This window comes from Ranitomeya imitator, chromosome 3, assembly GCF_032444005.1.
Source record: "Ranitomeya imitator isolate aRanImi1 chromosome 3, aRanImi1.pri, whole genome shotgun sequence".
NCBI classification, from domain to species: domain Eukaryota; kingdom Metazoa; phylum Chordata; class Amphibia; order Anura; family Dendrobatidae; genus Ranitomeya; species Ranitomeya imitator.
Window position 1 is genome coordinate 424,265,262 of NC_091284.1, and position 23,548 is coordinate 424,288,809.

Consider the following 23,548-nt stretch of genomic DNA (forward strand, 5'->3'; position numbering starts at 1 on the left):
TATGTGAGTAGAGCCATGCTGGGCTCGTACAGGACTGTGGCCTTCACCGTTAGTTAGCCACCACAGAATATGGACTGGGGCAGTGGAAGGTATCGGAGACGGACCACTGTCACCAGAAGACGGGGTATTGTTGTGTGCTGAACCCCATTAGTAAGGACATCGCGCCGGTGATATAGAGTATGCAGCAGGAGCTGCAGTGTTTGGACTTCCTGTAACCCCTGCTACCGTATTGTCGATATATGTAGCGTCGTACTTCAGTTTTGCCACTTACACGGTTTAACTCTTTACCTCCCTGCGTGGAGTATTTCCCCTGTAAATCAACCTGTTAACCCTTGCTCTGCCTCTCGTCTGTCACTGCATTCCGCATTCCTGCAATATCTTCACAGAGATGGGAGAAGCATCTGAGTCTTCAAAGGACATTTTCACTTGAGCGCTGGCATGATTATACCAAAATCACCAAAGGCCGTCATGATGTCTGATGTCAGCATGGCTGAATCTTCCCTCAAGATATTACTTAGGACCTACCTGGTTCCCTGCAGGGTTCATTACTTTTTCCCAAAATCATCTTCACTTTGTTTCAGTGGATGCCTAGACCCTTTCTCCACAATACATAAATGGTGGCAATAACCCAAAATCTCTGCCCTTCTGATCCCAGATATGTCAGCTAGTATCTCAGGTCTTACTAGCACTATTTCATAAATTCCCATCAGTTCGTTTACTGGTTGGGAAAACATGTTTTTTTTTTTTTCAAAACAAGCCCATACATTGTTACAAAGCATCTGCATGGTGGCATCCCTTCATGTTGTCTCACAGTGGAAATCTCTGCTCCTAAGGCTTCTTTCACATTTCCGTTGGTAGTCGGCCATCACAAAGCGTCGGCGCGACGTACCGATGGACGTTTGGGAAATAGTGGATAACGTGTGCAACGGATGCAGTGATTCAACGGGTCCGCTGTCCGGAAAGGTAAAATTAAAAATCCCAGGGAGGAGAGAGAGAGAGATTTCCTGCCGGGCATGCTCAGTAGGAAACAAAGGATCCAACGTACAGAAAAACGTTCCCTTGAATGTTTTTAGCAGACAACGGTCCGCCAAAATGCACAGGATCCAGTGCACGACGGACATAACGTGTGCCCATACATCGCTAATACAAGTCAATGGGAAAAAACAGGATCCTGCATACAAATTTGCAGGATCCTATTTTTTCACAAACCGACGTATTTCGACGTGTGGAAAAAGATGGAAGTGTGAAAGAATATGGTTACAACAAAAGTGACTCAAATAATGACTTATGAAAAAAAAAATGCCATCCATACTGACGTGATAAAGCTGTTTCTGTAAACCTGGTAGCTTTGGGTGGGTCGATTTTATTGATAGTAACTGTATTAATCTTCACCCCTAACTTTGAGCTTTTACACCATTATCATTTGTATGCAGATTTTCCAACTCCAAGCTGCATAAACTTTAATACTTAATGGGTGAAGCAGATCAGGTGATGTGTATTTGTGTAATGAGGGAAAATGAGGCTACAATACCCTTTTATCGAGGTCTACAGAATTATTAGGCAGTTTGATTTCCGAAGGTAAAATGGGCAAAAAAACAGATTAAGACGTTTTTAACATATTTTTTTACTTTTCAGAGGAAACGGCACTCTTAAAATTGCTAAGATATTGGCGTGTGGTCATAGAACCATCAAAAGTTTTGCTGCAAATAGTCGACTCAAGGGTGGCACTAAACATGTTGGGAAAAAAAAGACACCCATTAACTGCCAAAGCTTTGAGAAGAATCAAACATGAAGCAATCAGGAATCCATTATCCTCCAGTGCTGTCATATTCCAGAACTGCAACCTCCCTGGATTGTCCAGAAGTAAGAGGTGTTCAGTGCTCAGATACACGGCCGAGGTAAGTTAAGCTGAAACCTCAACCTCACTAAACAAGACACATACTGATATGTCAAGACTGAGCAAAGAAATATCTGAAGACAAATTTTTCAAAGTTTTGATGGACTGATGAGATGAGAGTGACTCTTGACAAACCATATGGATGGTCCCGTGGCTGGATCAGTAAAGTGTATAGACCTCCACTTAGACTCATGCGTCAGCAAGGTGCAGGTTATGTACTGCTATTGGCTGGTGTTATTAAAAGACTGGACAGATGAACTACTAAATACCAATAAAACATGTATTTATATCAGTTATGAAAGGACAGAACTCAAAAGCAGCTAACATTACAAATTCTTTCACACCAAAGCCAACATTGCTAATTCCCTGTCTGGTCAACCAAGCAAAGAATAGTAAATAAATTGCCAAGACATTTATAGCATCCTTATATTTTATGATGGCAATGCACCTTAACATAAAACACTCCCATGCTTGTACTGGTCTGCTCTGCAGTTCCTTAGAAGTCTTGCTTCCTTGGCTGCTAGTTACATTCATTTGGCTGGCTGTGGCTATGTGTCACTGTTATTCTTATGACTTATGTTTTAGATCCCTGTGTAAAATCTATACAATAACATTTTCTGGACATGATCTTCACAAGAATTTAATTGCTTCAGATGGTAGTTTTTTTCTTTTCTGTTGAATCCTGCTGCTTAGCAGATGGTGATAAAAGTTAGGAATATATCTCTCTTTTTTACAGCAATCTTGAATGTAATTAGAGCTCTTCATTATGCCTTTTGTTCAGTAATCCATTATAAACCAAGACATGTGTGAGCTAGTACAATAATATATCTTTTGGCACTGCAGAATAGGTGAAGGGTGAAGTAAGCAGTCCTTAAAGGGGTTCGCCTGACCTTTTATATTAATGACCTATCCTTAGGGCTTGTGCACATGTCCGTATTTTTAGTCCAAGTGCGATCCAACAAAACATGGGTTCCACTTGGACCAATGTAGTTGTGCACATGCTTGATTTTATGCATGCCTGAGTTGGATGCAATTTTCCGCTTGCACTCGGTCATGCAAGTCAATGAGTCCGTGAAAAACATCGGACTGCACTCGGATGACAGTGCAATTTGATTTTCACAAACTGATAAAACTGAGAAATTGTTTTTTTCCATCATTTCCTCATCCGAGAAAAATCGGATCACACACTGATCAGAAATCTCTGAAATACGCGATTCAGACGGAACCCCCAGCTGAAGATTTACTATAATGAGGTGGATGGAGACACTGTGGATACGGTCTGGCCTATGATCCAGCGGAGTCCATCTTTTTAAGCGTGCAAAAAAGAATGGTCGACCGCATTTTTGTGCATCTCTGAAAAGAAGGACACTGCTGAAAAGAGCCCACAAGGAGTAGAAAGTAACTCTGCTGCCTCATTATAGTAAATTGATCTTTCAGGATATTCACCTGAATCATGCCATTTGGAGATTTAGATGAAAACCACAATGTAAGTGCTCATGGTAGAGTGCAGGATAAATGTGATGCAGAATGTTAAGTAAAATGTTGCCAATAAAAGCTTCAACTCAATCCACAAAAACAATCAAGTCCCCACTCAGGTCTGTCATCCGTCAATGGAAATATAGGGGGCGTTCATGTTACCGGTAGCACAAATGTTCTGGAAAAGTGATATGGCTCCTCCCCCAAAAAAGAAATCCTGAGAATTCTGCACTCTAAAATCCAAATGCCCCTCTCCCTTCCAAACTCCACAGTGTGCCTAAACTGCAGTTATCATCCAAGTTTGACATTTCTATAGGAATGACAGCCCGCTTAATTTACAGGATCCATGTCTCCAGAAGCATGAGCTGGGCACAATATACAGTGGGTGCGAAAAGTATTCAGACATCTTTAAACTTTTCACTCTTTGTTTCATTGCAGCCATTTGGTAAATTCAAAAAAGTTCATTTTTTTCTCATTAATGTACACTTTGCACTCCATCTTGACTGAAAAAAAAACAGAAATGTAGACATTTTTGCAAATTTATTAAAAAAGAAAAACTGAAATATCACATGGTCATAAGTATTCAGACCCTTTGCTCAGTATTGAGTAGAAGCACCCTTTTGAGCTAGTACAGCCATGAGTCTTCTTAGGAATGATGCAACAAGTTTTTCACACCTGGATTTGGGAATCCTCTCCCATTCTTCCTTGCAGATCCTCTTCAGTTCCGTCAGGTTGGGTGGTGAACTTTGGTGGCAGCTATTTTCAGGTCTCTCCAGAGATGCTCAATTGGGTTTAGGTCAGGGCTCTGGCTGGGCCAGTCAAGAATTGTCACAGAGTTGTTCTGAAGCAATTCCTTCATTATTTTAGCTGTGTGCTTAGGGTCATTGTCTTGTTAGAAGGTGAACCGTCGGCCAAGTCTGAGGTCCAGGCGACTCTGGAAGAGGTTTTCATATAGGATATACTGTACTTGGCCGCACTCATGTTTTCTTCAATGGGAACCAGTCGTCCTGTCCCTGCAGCTGAAAAACACCCCCATAGCATGATGCTGCCACTACCATGTTTCACTGTTGGGATTGTACTGGGCAGGTGATGAGCAGTGCCTGGTTTTCTCCACACATACAGCTTTGAATTATCACCATAAAGGTCAATCCTCGTCTCATCAAACCAGAGAATCTTATTTCTCATAGTTTGGGAGTCCTTCATGTGTTTTTCTAGCAAACTCTATGCAGGCTTACATATGTCTTGCACTGTGGAGAGGGTTCCGTCGGGCCACTCTGCCATAAAGGCCCAAATGGTGGAGGACTGCAGTGATAGTTGACTTTGTAGAACTTTCTGTCATCTCCCTACTGCATCTCTGGAGCTCAGCCACAGTGATCTTGGGGTTCTTCTTTACCTCTCTCACAAGGCTCTTCTCCCAAGATTGCTCAGTTTGGCTGGACGGCCAGGTCTAGGGAGACTTCTGGTGGTCCCAAACTTCTTCCATTTAAGGATTATGGAGGCCACTGTGCTCTTAGGAACCTTGAGTACTGCAGAAATTCTGTTGTAACCATGGCCAGATCAGTGCCTTGCCACAATTCTGTCTCTGAGCTCCTTGGACAGTTCCTTTGACCTCATGATTCTCATTTGATCTGACATGCACTGTGAGCTGTGAGGTCTTATATTGACAGGTGTGTGCCTTTCCAAATCAAGTCCTATCAGTTTAATTAAACACAGTTGGACTCCAATGAAGGAGTAGAACCATCTCAAGGAGGAACACAAGGAAATGGACAGCATGTGACTTAAATATAAGTGTCTGAGCAAAGGGTCTGAATACTTATGACCATGTGATATTTCCGCTTTTCGTTTTTAATAAATATTCAAAAATTTCTACATTTCTGTTTTTTTCAGTCAAGATGGGGTGCAGAGTGTACATTAATGAGAAAAAATAGAATTATTCTTACCGTTAATTCGGTTTCTAGGAACCTTCCACGACGGCATATGGAGGTTGTCTCTTTGCCCTAATGGGGAACAGGGAACACAAGAGAGGTTAAAAGCACCTCCCACCTTCCACTCACCAGTGACTTATAACTGAAACCCTAGCACTGGTTTACCTTCTGAGTCCCAGAATCAATCCAGGAAGTATAGAGGGTGGGAAATTAGCGCCGTCGTGGAAGGTTCCTAGAAACCGAATTAACGGTAAGAATAATTCTATTTTCTCTAGTCACCTTCCACGACGGCATATGGAGGAATACCAACTAATTGGCACTAGGGAGGGACAACGGCCTGAAGAACCTTGCGGCCGAAGACTAAATCTCTATTGGATAATACATCCAACCTATAATGTTTGGAGAAGGTATGGAGTGACGACCATGTAGCTGCCCTGCAGATCTGCTCTGGAGATGCGCCTGCTCTCTGCCCAGGAGACCGACGTAGATCTAGTTGAGTGGGCCTTGATTCCTACCGGAGGTAGTTTATTTTGAGCAAGGTAAGATTCTGTTATGGCTTTTTTAATCCATGTAGCAATGGTACTCTTGGCTACCTTCTTCCCCTTATTTTGTCCTGAGGAGTGGACAAAAAGGTTGTGATCAACTCTAAGAGCACGGGTTTGATCCAAGTAATGTAGCAGGATACGTCTAACATCGAGAGTATTACATTTTCTTTCCTCAGAGTTTGCAGGATTATTGCAAAAGGTTGGTAGCACTATCTCTTGAGAACGATGGAATTCAGAGACCACTTTTGGGAGGAAAGAGGGATCAAGACGGAGTATTATTGAATCTTCTCTAACCAGTAGATAAGGTTCTCTTATAGACAAGGCCTGTAATTCACCCACTCTTCTAGCTGAAGTTATAGCTACCAAGAAAACAGTTTTGTAGGCGAGATTTTGTGGGGAACAGGTAGACAAAGGTTCAAACGGTGGACCTGTAAGGCCTTGAAGCACAATATTGAGATCCCATGGAGGAACTATAACTTGCTTCCTAGGGTTTATTCTGTTTGCTGAGGTCATGAACCTTTTAATCCAGCGATGTCCTGCTAGATCTTGATCAAAGATGGAACTGAGCGCAGAGACCTGGACCTTCAGAGTACTGGGTTTCAGACCAATTTCTAGGCCTCTTTGTAAAAAGTCTAATATCTTAGGTATATCTGGCCTGAGAGGGTCTGGAGGGTTAGGCAGACAAAAAGATGAAAATTTTTTCCAGATTTTATTATAAATAGCATTTGTTACCGGTTTTCTGGATTTTTGTAGAGTAGCTATAACAGGGTTTGATGACCCTTTCGCTCTCAGCACATTGGCTTCAGAAACCACGCCGCTAAATTCCACCTCTGAAGGTCCGAGTGAAGAACTGGGCCCTGAGAAAGGAGATTGACCTTTATCGGTAACATTACCGGTCCGTCCACCTGTAGTTGGATAATCAGGTTGAACCAACTTCTCTTGGGCCAAAATGGAGCAACCAAAATAGTTGGAGTCTTTTCTATCCGAATTTTTCGTAGCACCTTTGCAAGAATCGGGATGGGCGGAAATGCATAAGCCAGATGAAAGTGCCAATCTTGAACTAAGGCGTCTACTGCTCTGGGATTTCCTCTTGGATCCAGGGAAAAAAATGTTTCTACTTTCGCATTTAGGTGAGAAGCAAAGAGGTCGACCTCCGGGAGACCCCATCTGTTTACCAGTAAGTTGAATGTTTGCTGATCCAGACTCCAGGTCCTCAATATAATCCGAGGAGAAGAGGTATTTCCTGACCTCAGCCTTAGGGGATGCTGGATCTTCCCAGCCAGCAGATGAAGAAAAAGAGTGGTCTGAATTCGAATCAGATTCTACGACCTGAATCTTCCTCTTCTTAGCTGGGGAATGTGGTGGCGGAGGCGGGGGTGGAGGTGTGAAGGCTGCTAAGGAAGATTGTACCTCCTGTTTAACAAGAGAGCGTATCTCATCTAGAAGGGATGGTTGCTCGGCTTTTACTATCCTGTCAGTGCATGACTGACAGAGTTTTTTATCCCAGGTAGGAGGGAGCTTTGCAGAACAGACCGGACACTTCTTCCTAATAGTAGCTCTAGGGGCAGACTTTTCTCCCTGAAACAGAGAGGGAGAGAAGAATGAGGAGCTACCCCTAAGTAAACTACCTCCCGGATCCAGTCCCTGCATACTCACAGAAGCAGGGGCAGCGCTGGGCTCTGCAGATGCAGGGCACAAAGAACCATCCATACTGAAGAGATTATAGTCTTACCTTCAGTGGTGATTCAGCAGGCTTTTATGGAGTAGGTCTCCTAGCACCTGCCTCCAGCGATAGGATTTCCCCTCCTCCTCCTCCAGGATCCACGTGTGGGACGCCATAGCACCGACACCGCCGCCGGCGAAACCCGGAAGTGCCGGCTTCAGGGAGATACGAAAACCGGAAGTGACGCGCGCGCGACCGCTGACGTCACTTCCGGCACGCCGAACCGAGCAGCATGGAGGGAGGAAGCCGGGAAGCTCAGAGAGGATCCCGGCTGGGGATCCCGGCCTGCTTTACCCTCGCGGGGGCGCAGGAAGGCCGGGAAGGGTCCTGAGGTACCTGACAAGCAGGACGACGGGAGCAGCACACGGAGAGGCATGAGGCGACCCCAGCTGCCCGGCTGAAAACAGGTAAGACCTGAAAGAATGACTGTAGTCACCGGCCACTACAGCATATGGGAACCTCTCCCTGTCCCATGGGGAACAGGAAAGACACTGGTGAGTGGGAGGTGGGAGGTGCTTTTAACCTCTCTTGTGTTTCCTGTTCCCCATTAGGGCAAAGAGACAACCTCCATATCCCGTCGTGGAAGGTGACTAGAGAAAAAGAACTTTTTTCAATTTATCAAATTGATGAAATGAAACAAAGAGTGAAAAATTTAAAAAGGTCTGAATACTTTCCGTACCCACTGTATCGGCCCTACAATGTGAGATTTGCAATTTTCACTCACAACATTCACTGCTGCTTGTTTCTGGCAAACACCCATGGAGTCAAGATCATCACTACACTTGAGGGTTTGATTCTACTCTTTTGGCACTTAGGAGCTCTGTATAAAGAGTCCGCAAACTATTTGATGATAATTTGATCTCCAAGAGTCAAATAGCCCCTTCCCTCCCGAGTCTCGCCGTGTGGCTAAGCAGTTCTGTACAGCCCCACATGGGGTATTGCCATGTTCAGCAGAAGATGTGTGACAAATTTTGGTGCCATTTTCCCATTTTCCCAGAGTAAATGTAAAACAATGTAAAATCAGGGGCTAAAGTAACATTTTTGTGCTAAAAATGTCGGCAGAGCCCAGGACACGCACGCAGCTCAGCTGGGCACCGATGACACCCGTAGCAATGGCCAGCAACCGCCAGGCACCCGGAGACACCTGGCAGTAGCACAAGATCTCCGCAGCAGCGCGCCAGACATCGGTGCCCCCATTCATCCCTGCCTGCGTCCTGGAGCATCACCTGGAGCATTTACCACTAAAATCAAGTATAATTTGTCATGAAAAAACAAACTCCGAATCACTGGGATTCGTTGAAGAGTTCCAGAATTATTACCACATAAAGTAACACTGGTCAGAATTGTAAAATTTTGCCTGGTCAGGAGGGTGAAAACAGGGATCAGGACAAAGGGTTTAAAGGAGTTCTTCCACAAAAAAAAAAACCTTTTTTCACAATGTCTATCCACCCTACTAATTTTCAAGGTAATTTCTCTGAGTATTTACTTCCTGAGAAAAAAGGTTCTTGTTATGTACTACTATATATTTTAATATTTGCTACTCTTGCTAGTTTTCTGACCATCATCTTCTATCTGCAGCCTGCGCTGACCATCTTGCCTCTACCTGTGATGAAAGAACTTATTCAACCCAGACCTACTGCCAGTTAGACAATACCTTCTGCTTTCATACATCATTTCACATCTCATCCTCTAGTAATAGACACTATTCCAGAAAATCAACTTGTGGATTCCCTTAGATTCGGACTTTAAGTTTAGCTCACAACCAAAACTGAAGTAACAAGAAGAATTTAAACCTCAGGTAGGACTTGTGTCAAGCAATTATAATTTTTAGATGTTTTTACACCAAAAAAAATTATATAAACCAATTTTTTCTATCCTAATTATTTTTGTAGTGTTTTAAAAGTCTACTATTTATGAATTACATATATTGAAAAACGTTCTGAAAAATGTCAGGGGTGAATAGCTATAATAACATTTCTGTGAAAATATGAAAATAACAGTAATCATACAAATATTGCTATAACATCCCGCCATAGGACAAAATGTCAGCCAGTAATTTGAAACCATCTCCACTGATATTATTGATGTCAAATTTATGAGGTAGGCAGTCAAACTAATGAATTAAGAGAAATATATAAAAATTAATCTATATGTCTCAGAGATTTGATTGTAAACAAAAATTTGTTAAGGGTATGTGCACACGATGCAGATTTAGTGCAGAACTGCAGCAGATTTTTCTGCAGCAGAAACGCTGCAGAACTGCACTGTGATCACAGTACAATGTAAATCAATGTGAAAAAAAAAAGCTGTGCACATGGTGCAGAAAAATCTGCGCAGAAACGCTGCAGATTTCAAAGAAGTGCCTGTCACTTCTTTTGTGCAGTTCTGCAGCGTTTCTGCACCCCTCCATAATAGAAATCTGCAGGTGCGTTTTTGATGCGTTTTTTATGCAGATTTGTGCTAAAAAAACGCATCAAAAACGCATAAAAAACGCACCTGCAGATTCTGCCAGGAGATGCAGATTTAGTGCAGAACTGCAGCAGATTTTTCTGCACCAAATCTGCATCGTGTGCACACAGCCTAAGAGAAGTTCTGGCAGATACAACACCAGCTGGTTCTGCTGGTGGATTTTAGCTCTGAACCTAGCAGAATTGTGAATACAGCTCTGGATTACAATGTCAGCAATAATTCAGGACCTTTCTGAGATGCAAAGGTAAAATAATTTATGGCGTTGGTTAAATTGAGTAAGTTTAGTAACTAGATTCACAGGCAAAATCTACCAGCATGACCAATTAGTAGCCACAAGAATCTCACTGACATATTCCCGTCAGTAGGGAGGGCACAAAGTAGCCCAAAAAGCGCCAAGAGTATACCCACTCAAAGTCACATACTCAAACAGGAGAAAAATACGAGCTCTACTGGGTATATATATAAAATATAACAAAGTTTATTTGGAAATACACAAAATATACATATAATAATGTAGGAAGGGCATATAAAAACAACACATGTGCAGAGGATAACACACCAGGGTCGCCAGGACCCGCCGAAACCCTAGTCCATATGTGCCCCACAGTAATCAACTCCTAAAGTGCATGTGCAAAAGGATAATGGGACACTAGTAAGTGTACCTGCCGGGTAAAGTATGGAGCAACCCTCCCCAAAGAAACTATAAGTAAATCCCCATAGTGGAGGCTTTTTCCACACACCCAGCCCAGGACCCGTCCACCCCAGCCAACGGTAAGCACCTGCCGACCCCCTGAGATCATTACTACCCCACTATGGGGATTTACTTATAGTTTCTTTGGGGAGGGTTGCTCCATACTTTACCCGGCAGGTACACTTACTAGTGTCCCATTATCCTTTTGCACATGCACTTTAGGAGTTGATTACTGTGGGGCACATATGGACTAGGGTTTCGGCGGGTCCTGTCGACCCTGGTGTGTTATCCTCTGCACATGTGTTGTTTTTATATGCTCTTCCTACATTATTATATGTATATTTTGTGTATTTCCAAATAAACTTTGTTATATTTTATATATATACCCAGTAGAGCTTGTATTTTTCTCCTGTTTGAGTACATGACCAATTAGTGTAGTATTTCCACAGCACTTCATGGATTATTATTTATCTCTCTATTGTAAATTAAGCTGCATTTATGTTGAAAAATCATTGTAAACAAGGGGGTTGTCCACTACTAGGATGAACCCTTTGTGATCTAAATGTATGACCCCGATAAAATAAAAAAACTTACACTCACCTGCCGTGCTGGTGCCGTTCCAGCGGTGTCGGCACTTGCGGTTCCGGGGCTCTCGTGCTGTTGTAAGACACGTGGTGCATGGTGCCCAATCAGCGCTGGCATTACTGTCACTGCCTTCTGTCGAAATGAACATAAAGAGGAAGCCAGCGATCAGCTGCAGTCAGACTTACTCTTCATGTTCAATTTGTACAAAGGCGGGGACAATGAAGCTGTTGCTGATTGGGCACCGAGCTCACGTTTCATAAAACCGCACAAGAGCCCCAGGGAGAGCGAGTGCCAACAACGCTGGAACAGAGCCGGCAAGGGAGGCAAGTATAAGCTTTTTTATTTTATCAGGGCCAGACATTTAGATCAAGAAGGGATTGTCCTAGTAGTGGACAACCTCTTTAAGAGCACTTGCTTCATTATAATCTTTCACTGTAAAACAGTCTACTGATCACCCGATGATCGAGCAAAATGATCATTAATCAGGTAAAGTTATCTGTTGTGCAGCATAAAAGATAACAATGCCGTCAACAATGGCAGCCTATGAACACTGAACAATATACTAGGGAGAACGGGACATACAGTGTGCATCGTTTACCACAGTCTGCCTGTGTAAACAGGTTATTAACCCCTTACTGAAATTGGACATACTAGTACGCCGATTTCAGTATTCCTCGCTTTGATGTGGGCTCCGGCGGTGAGCCCATCTCAAAGCCAGGACATGTCAGCTGTTTTGAACAGCTAGCATGTGCCCGTAATAGGCGCAGGTGGAATCGTGATCGGGGGTCACGTGATCGGGGGTCATCGGTTCATCGGCATCGACAACCTGAGGTCTCCTTGAGACCCCTATGGTTGTCAGTGCCGAATTGCTGTGAGCACTACCCAGTGGTCGGAGCTCATAGCAACTCAACAATTCTACTACATAGAGGCGATCTGACCATCACCTCTATGTAGCAGAGCCAATTGAGTTGTGCCAGCTTCTAGTCTCCTATGGAGACTATTAAAGCATGGCAAAAGTAAAAAAAAAAAAAGTTTAAAAATATAAAAAATATAAAAGTTCAAATCACCCCCCTTTCGCCCCCATTCAAAATAAAACAATAAAAATAAAATCAATCAAACTTTTTTGGGATCAGCGCATTCAGAATCACGATCTATCAACAAAAAAAAAGCATTTACCTGATCGCTAAACGGCGTAGTGAGAAAAAGTCAAAACACCAGAATTAAGTTTCTTTGGTCGCAGCGACATTGCATTAAATGCAATAACGGGCGATCAAAAGATCGCATCTGCACCAAAATGGTATCATTAAAAACTCAGCACGCAAAAAATAAGCCCTCACCCAACCCGAAATCACAAAAAATGGAGACGTATCGGAAAATTTATTTTTTTATTCTTTTTTTATTTAGCAAAGTTTTGAATTTTGTTTTCACCACTTAGATAAAAAAAGAACCTAGACATTTTTGGTGTCTATGAACTCATAATGACCTGGAGAATCATAATGGCAGGTCAGTTTTACCATTTATTGAACCTACCAAAAAAGCCAAACAAAAAACAAGTGTGGGATTGCACTTTTTTTGAAATTTCACCGCACTTGAAAATTTATTCCTGTTTTCTAGTAGAAGACATGGTAAAACCAATGATGTCGTTCAAAAGTACAACTCGTCCCACAAAAAATAAGCCCTCACATGGCCATATTGATGGAAAAATAAAAAAGTTATGGCTCTGGGAAGGAGGGGAGTGAAAAACGCAAAACCGAAAAAAGCTCCAGTCATGAAGGGGTTAAACGTGTAATGATAGGCAAATGTTTACCAATCAGCAATGGTTGGCTAATGTAAAACGACTGAAACACAAAACTTGATTTAAAAAAAAAAAACGGTGTGTAAACTTTTTACACCATCTAAAATAAAAGTACTTGTTCATTTTACATTGATCCAAATCTAATAAAGTGAAAAGTTTTACACATGAGCAAGCAGGTCATTTCTTAAAATGTAGCAAAACTTACGGTACTTTCCATCTGTGTAATTTAAACCAAATATAAAAATAAAACTATTAGCTAAATTACGAACAAAATGCAAAGGTAGGTAAAGCGAATACAATTTTTAGACTTACTAATCTGAGGAGATGGCAAGATTCGGGCAGACCGGACTGGACCATGGCGGACTGAGAACAACTCCTGAGCTTCTCCGCTAACCTATAAAAAAGTAAAATCAATATAAAGAAAGTGAATAAAAACCAAGAGTGTTTGGTTCACAACAATAACATATGCTAAAATATATATTAAAATTATTAACATGATTGTCCACTGCTCGGACAACCCCTTCTTAATCTTTCCCCCTTGCAAAATAACAACACTTGTACTCCCCTCTGGTGCCGGCGCCGTTCCTGCGGTGTTGGCATCAGCTCTTCCAGAGATCACATGCCATTGTTATGTCACATGAGTGCTGTGCCAATCAGCGCTGGCTTCACTCACCTTTCTTATGAAATTGAAATCCAGAGGAAGTGAGAACTGCTGTTGCTCTCTCACGTCCTCCACATGTATGTGATTCATTTGAAGGCAGGGTAAGTGAGGCTAGGGCTGACTGGCCACAGGGATCACCAGGAGAGCAAGTGCTCACACCACTGGAACGACATTAGCACTGGAGGTGAGTACAGGTATAATAATATTAGGAAGTAACGTAGGGATTCAGAAGGAGTTGTGTGAGTAGTGGACAACCCCTTTAAACATCATATATGCACACTTTTGATGGCCATTTAGTTATTTTTTCAAAAGAGTAAAATAAGCTATCAGCATTCATATTCCTCGTAACAAAAAGAAACATTAGCATTTCCTTGCACTAAAAATATATGTGGGTGTGTTCCCACAGCGCATTGGAAGCAACACATGTCCGCTCTGCCCAAAGCGCTGCCATCTTTTTAACGCAGATGATTCCGCATGTGTTCATTGAACCGTGCTGAATCACCGTATCCTATACATTGGACGGGGACATTTATCTTGTGGAGACTGAGAGTCTCCGGAAGATAAATTGACATACTGCGGTCTGGAAAGACGCGCCGCATGTGCGTCTCCGCAGGGAAGCCGTGGGTGCCGATGCACGCATAGTGGAGATGGGATTTCTTCAAATCCCATCCACTATTCTGTAACATATATATATATATATATATATATATATATATATATATATATATATATATATATATATATATTTATATATATATATATATACTGTGTATCTATATAAAACCGGAACCATTTGTATTTTAGGTTATATGATGAAAAGCCAAAAGAATGAATTTATCAATTGAATAATAACTCAAAGCATAAAAGTAAGTTAGAATAAAATAGTCCTTGGGAGAAACAGGGATGTTGATTTGGACTTTGAAACCCAGAAGAGCAAAGATGATTTGCTTACGGAGGGGGTGAAAAAAAAACTATAAAAATCCATCCTATTAATGTATTAGCTCACAGAACAAGGAAGTACGGTAATTTTCCTATAAATGTACAGTTCACTAGTTAAGTGAGATGGCTTTATAGCAATTGTATGTGTCGAAATAAGCACATTCCAGTTTATGGAGAAATAATGCATCATAACGTTTTTCCAATTAAAGTCATTGCTCTCACTCTGAAGTTGTTGTTTTTTTTCCAAAAGTGTCTTTTGTGTTGTTTTTTTTCAGTCATTTCCTGAGTGTTTTTCAGATTTTTTTTTTTTGTAGTATTTTCCCTCTGAATTTAGTGAAGCCTTTTTTACTGTCTTTTACTGGGTGTTTTTTTCACTCCATTGAATAAGTAACAAACCGCTACCAGTTTTTTAAGCAAAATCGATGGCAAAATGTTCCAAATAGATCTGGTCGTCTTCCTGGCATATTTTGACTTTTCCCACTGACTTAAGCCAGTTTCACACGTCCGTGTATTTCTAGTAAAGGAAAAAGATATCCAAGAACAATGGACAGGTATGGTATATTGTTTTTTCATTTTACTTTTATTACAGGAGATCGAGGGCTTCGGTGTAATTAGGCGAGGTCGTATGTATGGTTTAATTGAGATTTATAAAGGAGCCTGTGTCGTTTTTTCAATTAAAGGACTTTATTCTGGCTGCATCTTTATTTACATATAACTATAGGATTAGTAATGGAGAGGTGTCTTATAGACACCTCTCCATTACTAAGCCATGGGCTTGATGTCACCTGAGAATTCGCTTGATGTCACCAGAGAATACGAAGGTGACATCAACCCCACAAATATGAACCCCACTTGCCACCACTACAGGGCAAGTAGGAAGAGTCGGACAAAGCGCCAGAATGCATTTAATAGATTTGCCTTTTCTGGACAGCTGCGGGCTGCTGTTTTTAGGCTGGGGGGCCTATATCAATGGCCCCTTACCAACCTGAGCATACCAGCCCCCAGCTCTGAGCTTTAGCAAGACAGGTTGTCAAAAATGGGACAGACCCCACACCGGGGTGAAAGGAATAAGTAGAAATAATTTTAAACTTCAGCTAGGGTCTGCTTCTCCTGAATGTATCACCAGTAGTGTTGAGCATTCCGATACCGCAAGTATCGGGTATCGGCCGATACTTGCGGTATCGGAATTCCGATACCGAGATCCGATACTTTTGTGGTATCGGGTATCGGATCCATAGGAATGTGTACAATAAAGAATTAAAATAAAAAATATTGATATATTCACCTCTCCGGCGGCCCCTGGACATCACGCTGGTAACCGGCAGGCTTCTTTGTTTAAAATGAGCGCATTTAGGGCCTGCGAATGACGTCGCGGCTTCTGATTGGTCGCGTGCCGCTCATGTGACCGCCACGCGACCAATCAGATGCCGTGACGTCATTCGCAGGTCCTAAATTCCTAGAATTAGGAGTTTAGTGAATGAGAATGACGTCGCGGCTTCTGATTGGTTGCGTGCCGCTCATGTGACCGCCACGCGCTAAATCTCCGAGCACTAAAAAATACTCGGAGGACACACCGAGCGTGCTCAGGAAATCTCGAGTAACGAGTATATTCGATCATCTCTATTTACTATCTATCGCTCCAACTCTTGGCTGCTGATACATTCAGGAGAAGCAGACCCTAGCTGAAGTTTAAAATTATTTCTACTTATTCCTTTCAGAAAGAGGGATCACAGGTGTCCATTTTGGGCCTGAATACACAATAACCCTCACTTGTCATTGCCTTTTTTTCAGGTCTCCTATTGATGCCTATTTTAGAACAAATAAATGTGTCTGCTATACGTTTGTTAGATCTTTGCTTTACATTCCAAGCTGATTTTCAGGACTGCATAGTAAAAAGGGACATGTCTGTCTGAGACCAGATATCATTACTAGGGGACAATTATTTCAGGATTGCAATGTGTAAATACCCCTGAGCAGGCTCCACATTTAATCTTGATCAGTTATGTACTCATTATACTTTGTACATTATGCTTTTTTTTATCATCACAGCCTTCAGATAATTTGTCCATCCAGATTTAGCCTAAGCATTAGTTTACTGCTAAATGATTCCTTCTATATATGAAACAACAGCTCCATCTGCCAGTAATGAAGTGATGGGATCTGTGCATGCCTCGTTGGAGACAGCTATAGATTAGAATTCTGTTAAATCAAACCTGTTTTGTTTTAGTTGCTTCATAATTATAATGAAGGTCATTCCCATACTGGAAATGCAAGAAAGGGGTTAATTCCCAAGAGACCGCCACAATATATCTATTGCTCTATAACATAACTACACTGAAATTACATTTCAGTTAGCAGACTCCACTTTCCTCGATTTAGCAGGCAGTAATGCTACGTTTCCACGATAAGTTTTTCACGTTGCAGATTTTCTGCACCTATTAGGCTATGTTCACATTAGACGGTTTTTCCACATCTTTTTAATGCAAAGTTTCAGCTGCGTTTTACAGCATCAGCAAATTCTATGAGATTTCAGAAATCTGATGCACACACATTATTTTTCTGTCATCAGTATTTCGTGCTTTGCATGTTTTTTTTTTGCGCAATAGAGTATGCCACTTTATTCAGCGTTTTTCACCCATTAAAAGCAATGGATGGTGAAAAACTGCTGAAAATCCACACCAAAAAAATGCAGGTTTTGCAGCATTGTTTTGTACCAAAACCTGATTACCGTAAATAGAATGATATTTTTTTTGCAGTAAACTTTACTATCATACACAAAAGACAAATGTAGTATGACAAAAACACAGGGGAAAAAAAGCATGCAAAATGCAATATTTTTTTTGGGGGGGCAGCTTCTTTCCTGAGCAGCTTTTGATGCAGAAAAAAAGCTCTAAAAAACAAAACAAAAAAAAACATAGGCTTAGGTAAATTAGGTTACTTGCATTTTTTCACTACTCCGTTGAGTGTTTTTTCAAGTGTTTTGATAGTGTTTTTGACCCTGCGATTATTGTCTCTTGCTGTGTCATGTTTTTTTTTTCTTTAATAAAACATACAAAAGAGATATGAGTTTTTTTTTTCTCCTGCGGATATTCTGCATCTAAATGCAGTTCTATGGGGAAAATCCTAACAAAAAACTCAGTGTACCCACAAGAGAGATTGGAATGTTGCAGATTTCAAACATGCACCACAAGTCAGTCTATGCTGTGCTAAGAAAAAGGACAATGTGCATCAGATTTCTATAAGGCCGGTTTCACACGTCAGTGGCTCCGGTACGTGAGGTGACAGTTTCCTCACCTACCGGAGCCACTGACACAGGTAGACACAGTGAAATCAATGCATCTGTGCAGATGTCATTCATTTTTTGCGGACCGTGTCTCTGTGTGCCAAACACGGAGACATGTCAGTGTTCGTGGGAGCGCACGGATTACACGGACCCATTAAAGTCAATGGGTCCGTGTAAAACATGTACCGCACACGGACGTTGTCCGTGTGCCGTGCAGGAGACAGCGCTACTGTAAGCGCTGTCCCCCCCACTGGTGCTGAAGCCGCGATTCATATCTTCCCTGCAGCAGCGTTTGCTGTAGAGAAGATATGAATAATCGTGTTTAAAATAAAGCTGCATGTGAACACCCCCCTCCCACCCCCTGTGCTCCCCCCCGCTGTTATTAAAATACTCACCCGGCTCCCTCGCTGGCTGGCGCTGCTTCCTGTCCTGGCCGCACCTTCTACTGTATGAGCGGTCACGTGGGGCCGCCAATTACAATCATGAATATGCAGCTCCACCTCCCATAGGGGTGGAGCCGCATATTCATTACTGTAAATGAGCGTCCCCACGTGACCGCTCATACAGTAGAAGGTGCGGCCAGGACAGGAAGCAGTTCAGTGTTTGAAGGAGACAAATCTGTTGCAAATACTGGATTGTTAGGAAAAATGCTGCGTAAAATAAGTGTGTTTTGTCGCATTTTTGATACATTGCTCTAATGTGCTTTTTCCCATTCATTTGAATGAATGAAAAGCACTGCAAAAACGCTCAAAGAATTGACATGATGCAAATTTGTAACTGCTTCCACACTTCAAAGAAAATAGAAGTAACTTGTGCATGAGATATCAAAAATTGTATTAAGTTTGCTGGTACAGAAAAATGTTGTGTTTTTTTTTTTCACAGCAAAAACACAAATGTGCACATATCCTGAGACACTGCATTTTTATGCAGCAAAAATACACTGCATCATAAGCTCATCATGGGAAATTTAAAGGAAAAATAACTGAATCCAATCGCTGGGACCACCTGAGATTGGGGCTCCAGAAAACTGAAACAGAGCTCTGCTCCCTGATGGATTGGAAATGCAAGAACAGCTTGTGCTTCATTCATTTTCTTTACAACTGCCATAACGCTGATTTTTGGGGGGAGAAAATGGGGGTGCGTCTTATAATGCGGATATACCTTACCGGTACCATTGCTGCAGGCTGGAATGAGGAGGTGTCCGGAGGTGCTGCTGCGGGTGTGCAGAGCTGCGGGGTGCCCAGCGGTGGTGCGTAGGGCTCTGATGTCATATTGTGAAAGGCCAGAGACCCCCCGCAGTTCCATGGTTTTCTGTGCGGTGGACGCTGGGAAAATGGTCGCCGGGGTGCAGTGCATGCCCAGATGGAGATCTTGGTGCCGAGATCTCCATCTAACCTTTCACAAAATGTTGGCAGAGCCCTCCGCAGCACCGGAGACACCGGCAGCAGCACCGCCGGGCACTCGCAGCAGTGCCGGACACTCCCGCAGCACGCCGCACATCGGAACACCCCCTCATCCCAGCCTGCGGCCTGCAGCATCACCCCACTCCTGCCTCCTCCAGCAGCGTCCCTGGGACCCCACTTCACCGCAGCCACCACTCCTGGTAAGCAATAAGATGCATGGATTATAAGAAGCACCACCATTTTATCAAAACAAACATTTTTTTCCTATTTTTCTCCTCAAAGTTTTGGGTGCGTCTTATAATCCGGAGTGTCTTATAATCCGAAAAATATGGTACATTTTTTTTGGTTGCCACAACATTGCATTAAAATGCAATAACTGGCAATAAAAAAAATGTATCTACACCAAAATGGTATCATTAAAAATGACATATCGGCGTGCAAAAAATAAGCTTTCACACAGCCCCAGATCACGAAAAATGGTGATGCTATGGGTCGTGGAATCTGTTTTTTTAAAAAAAAAACAAAAAAACAACGCATGCGGCACCATCCGCATACAGCCGCACGACCTGCGTACCTAATGTTAAATATAGGTACGCAGGCCGCATGCGTGCGGCATGCAGATGTAGGCGGAGCTAGCAGCAGAGGTGCGGCGGAGGGCGGGGCTTCACAGAGGAAGTCCGCAGCCCGCCGCAGATCAGGTAAACGCTTGTGTAAAACTAGCCTAAGGGTCACTTCCGTGTTTCTGTCTGTCCTTCTGTCTGTCTGTCTGTCACGGATATTCATTGGTCGCGGCCTCTGTCTGGAAATCCAAGTCGATGATTGGTCGTGGCAAAACGCCCACGACCATTGCCACGACCAATCAGCGACGGGCACAGTCCGCCGGCAAAATGGCCGCTCCTTCCTCCCCGCAGTCAGTGCCCGCTCCATACTCCCCTCCAGTCAGCCCTCACACAGGGTTAATGCCAGCGTTAATGGACCGTGGTGTAACGCACTCCATTAACGCAGCTATTAACACTGTGTGACCAACTTTTTACTATTGATGATGCGTATGCAGCATCAATAGTAAAAAAGTCTAATGTTACAAATAATAATAAAAAAAAAACGTTATTCTCACCCTCCGACGTCGCGCCCTGTCCTCGGCAGTGCAAGCGGCAGGTCCCGGTGCCAAGGATGCTATGCGAGAAAGATCTGCCATGACCTGTCATGTGACCGCGACGTCATCACAGGTCCTGCGCTCATACCAACCTTGGGACCGGAAGCTGCAGCGTGCACCGCACACAGGCGCCAGGACTTCAAGGGGCCTTCGGAAGGTTAGTATATATTTATTTTTTATTTTAAGCCTTTTTTAACCTGTTATATACGTGGCTGGGCAATATACTACGTGGCTGGGAAATATACTATGTGACTGGCCAATATACTACGTGACTGGGCAGTATACTACGTGTCTGTGCTGTATACTATGTGGCTCTGTGCTGTATACTACGTCGCTGTGCAATATACTACGTGGCTGGGCAATATACTACGTGGCTGGGCAATATACTACGTGACTGTGCAATATACTACGTGACTGGGCAACATACTACGTGACTGGGAAATATACTACGTGACTGGGCAATATACTACGTGACTTAGCAATATACTACGTGACGGCAATATACTACGTGGCTGGGCAATATACTACGTGGCTGGGCAATATACTACATGGCTGGGCAATATACTATGTCAGTGGGCAATATATTACGTAGCTGGGCAATATAGTATATGACTCGGCAATGTACTACGAGGCTGTGCAATATACTACGTGACTGGGCAATATACTACGTGACTGGGAAATATACTACGTGACTGGGCAATATACTACGTGACTGGGCAATATACTACGTGTCTGTGCTGTATACTATGTGGCTCTGTGCTGTATACTACGTCGCTGTGCAATATACTACGTGGCTGGGCAATATACTACGTGGCTGGGCAATATACTATGTGACTGGCCAATATACTACGTGACTGGGCAGTATACTACGTGTCTGTGCTGTATACTATGTGGCTCTGTGCTGTATACTACGTCGCTGTGCAATATACTACGTGGCTGGGCAATATACTACGTGGCTGGGCAATATACTACGTGACTGGGAAATATACCACGTGACTGGGCAATATACTACGTGACTTAGCAATATACTACGTGACGGCAATATACTACCCCCCGTTTATTGTCTGTGGGCCCCCGTTTATTGTCTGACTTTTCATAGTCATAGAAATTATACTTCAACCAATCAGCATAAGAACACGTTCACAGTTCTTAACCTATAAGAATGCAGGAAAAACTTAACCCATGAGGATACAGGAAAAATGGAAACTACAGATATGGTCATGTCTTTTTGGCATAGAAAAACATATTAACAGATGCCTCAGTCTTGTATAGCGATACCCCCACGAGTCTCTTATCTGGCTCACTCGAGTTAGAATACTCAAGGTCTTTATACCAATTATGAACCATAGACTAGCTGAATAACAAAATGTTATCTTCGTGAGAAACAGGACAGAGTTTTTTCATAGCAGCTGTAACCTTCTACCTAAGTAAATAACAGAATTTATCTTTAACCAACAACAAAATGGAGTCAAAGCACAAAATGGAGAATCTTTCATAATTTGTTCCTTCACAATATTCCCTCATCCGGTTTCAGTAGGAAAAGGTGCCAGGTTCGCCGTATCAGCTTCACCTGCCCCAGTCATAGATCCCGGATCCCTCTTGAAGCCGTCCTGTCTAAGTTGGTGCCCCCCCTGCATGACTCTCAGCCTGGGGCCCCTTCCTGCCATATCAGCTTTATCCCCACAGCTGGCAGACTGTCTCTTTCACTGCTGCTCCTGGCTACATAATTTTACCTCTATACAAGTCACTATTTCGACCACACTTAGAATACTGTGCACAGTTCTGTTCTCCGGTGTATAAGGCTGCCGTCACACTAGCAGTATTTGGTCAGTATTTTACATCAGTATTTGTAAGCCAAAACCAGGAGTGGAACAATCAGAGGAAAAGTATAATAGAAACATATGCACCAATTCTGTATTTATCACCCACTCCTGGTTTTGGCTTACAAATACTGATGTAAAATACTGACCAAATACTGCTAGTGTGACGGCAGCCTAAGAAAGACATAGCTGAACTGGAGCGGGTGCAGAGAAGAGCAACCAAGGTTATTAGAGGACGGGGGTCTACAATACCAAGATAGGTTATTACACTTGGGGCTATTTAGTTTGGAAAAATGAAGGCTAAGGGGTGATCTTATGTTAATGTATAAATATATAAGGGGACGGTACAAAGACCTTTCTGATGATCTTTTTAATCATAAACCTGAGACAGGGACAAGGGGGCATCCTCTACGTCTGGAGGAAAGAAGGTTTAAGCATAATAACAGACGCAGATTCTTTACTGTAAGAGCAGTGAGACTATGGAACTCTCTGCCATATGATGTTGTAATGAGTGATTCATTACTTAAATTTAAGAGGGGACTGGATGCCTTTCTTGCAAAGTATAATGTTACAGGATATATACTAGATTCCTTGTTAGGGTGTTGATCCAGGGAACTAGTCTGCTTGCCGTATGTGGAGTCGGGAAGGATTTTTTTTCCCCAGTGTGGAGCTTACTCTTTGCCACATGGTTTCTTTTTTGCCTTCCTCTGGATCAACATGTTAGGGCATGTTAGGTTAGGCTATGGGTTGAACTAGATGGACTTAAAGTCTTCCTTCAACCTTAATAACTATGTTACTATGTTACTACGTGGCTGGGCAACATACTACGTGGCTGGGCAATATACTACGTGGCTGGGCAATATACTATGTCAGTGGGCAATATATTACGTAGCTGGGCAATATAGTATATGACTCGGCAATGTACTACGAGGCTGGGCAATATACTACGTGATTGGGCAATATACTACGTGGGCTGTGCAATATACTACGTAGACATGCATATTCTAGAATACCTGATGCGTTAGAATCGGGCCACCATCTAGAATATATATAATCGTCTAAGGGTCACTTCCGTCTGTTTGTCTGTCTGTCATGGAAATCCCGCGTCGCTGACCAATCAGTGACGGGCACAGTCTGGCCGCCAATTCGCCCTTCCCTACTCCCCTCCAGTCAGTGCCCATTC

At 42.7% G+C, this 23,548-nt stretch overlaps 1 protein-coding gene across 5 annotated transcripts in view; it reads right to left on the minus strand.

Annotated features, from left to right (window-relative positions):
• BCAS3 (BCAS3 microtubule associated cell migration factor) overlaps nt 1-23,548 on the minus strand; it is a 1,718,074-nt gene that overhangs the window by 1,604,280 nt on the left and 90,246 nt on the right. For all 5 annotated transcript variants that reach the window (XM_069757219.1, XM_069757222.1, XM_069757218.1 and 2 more), the window contains one exon: nt 13,419-13,500. In XM_069757219.1, the coding sequence (XP_069613320.1) occupies nt 13,419-13,500 (82 nt within the window). The remainder of the gene's footprint in view (nt 1-13,418; nt 13,501-23,548) is intronic.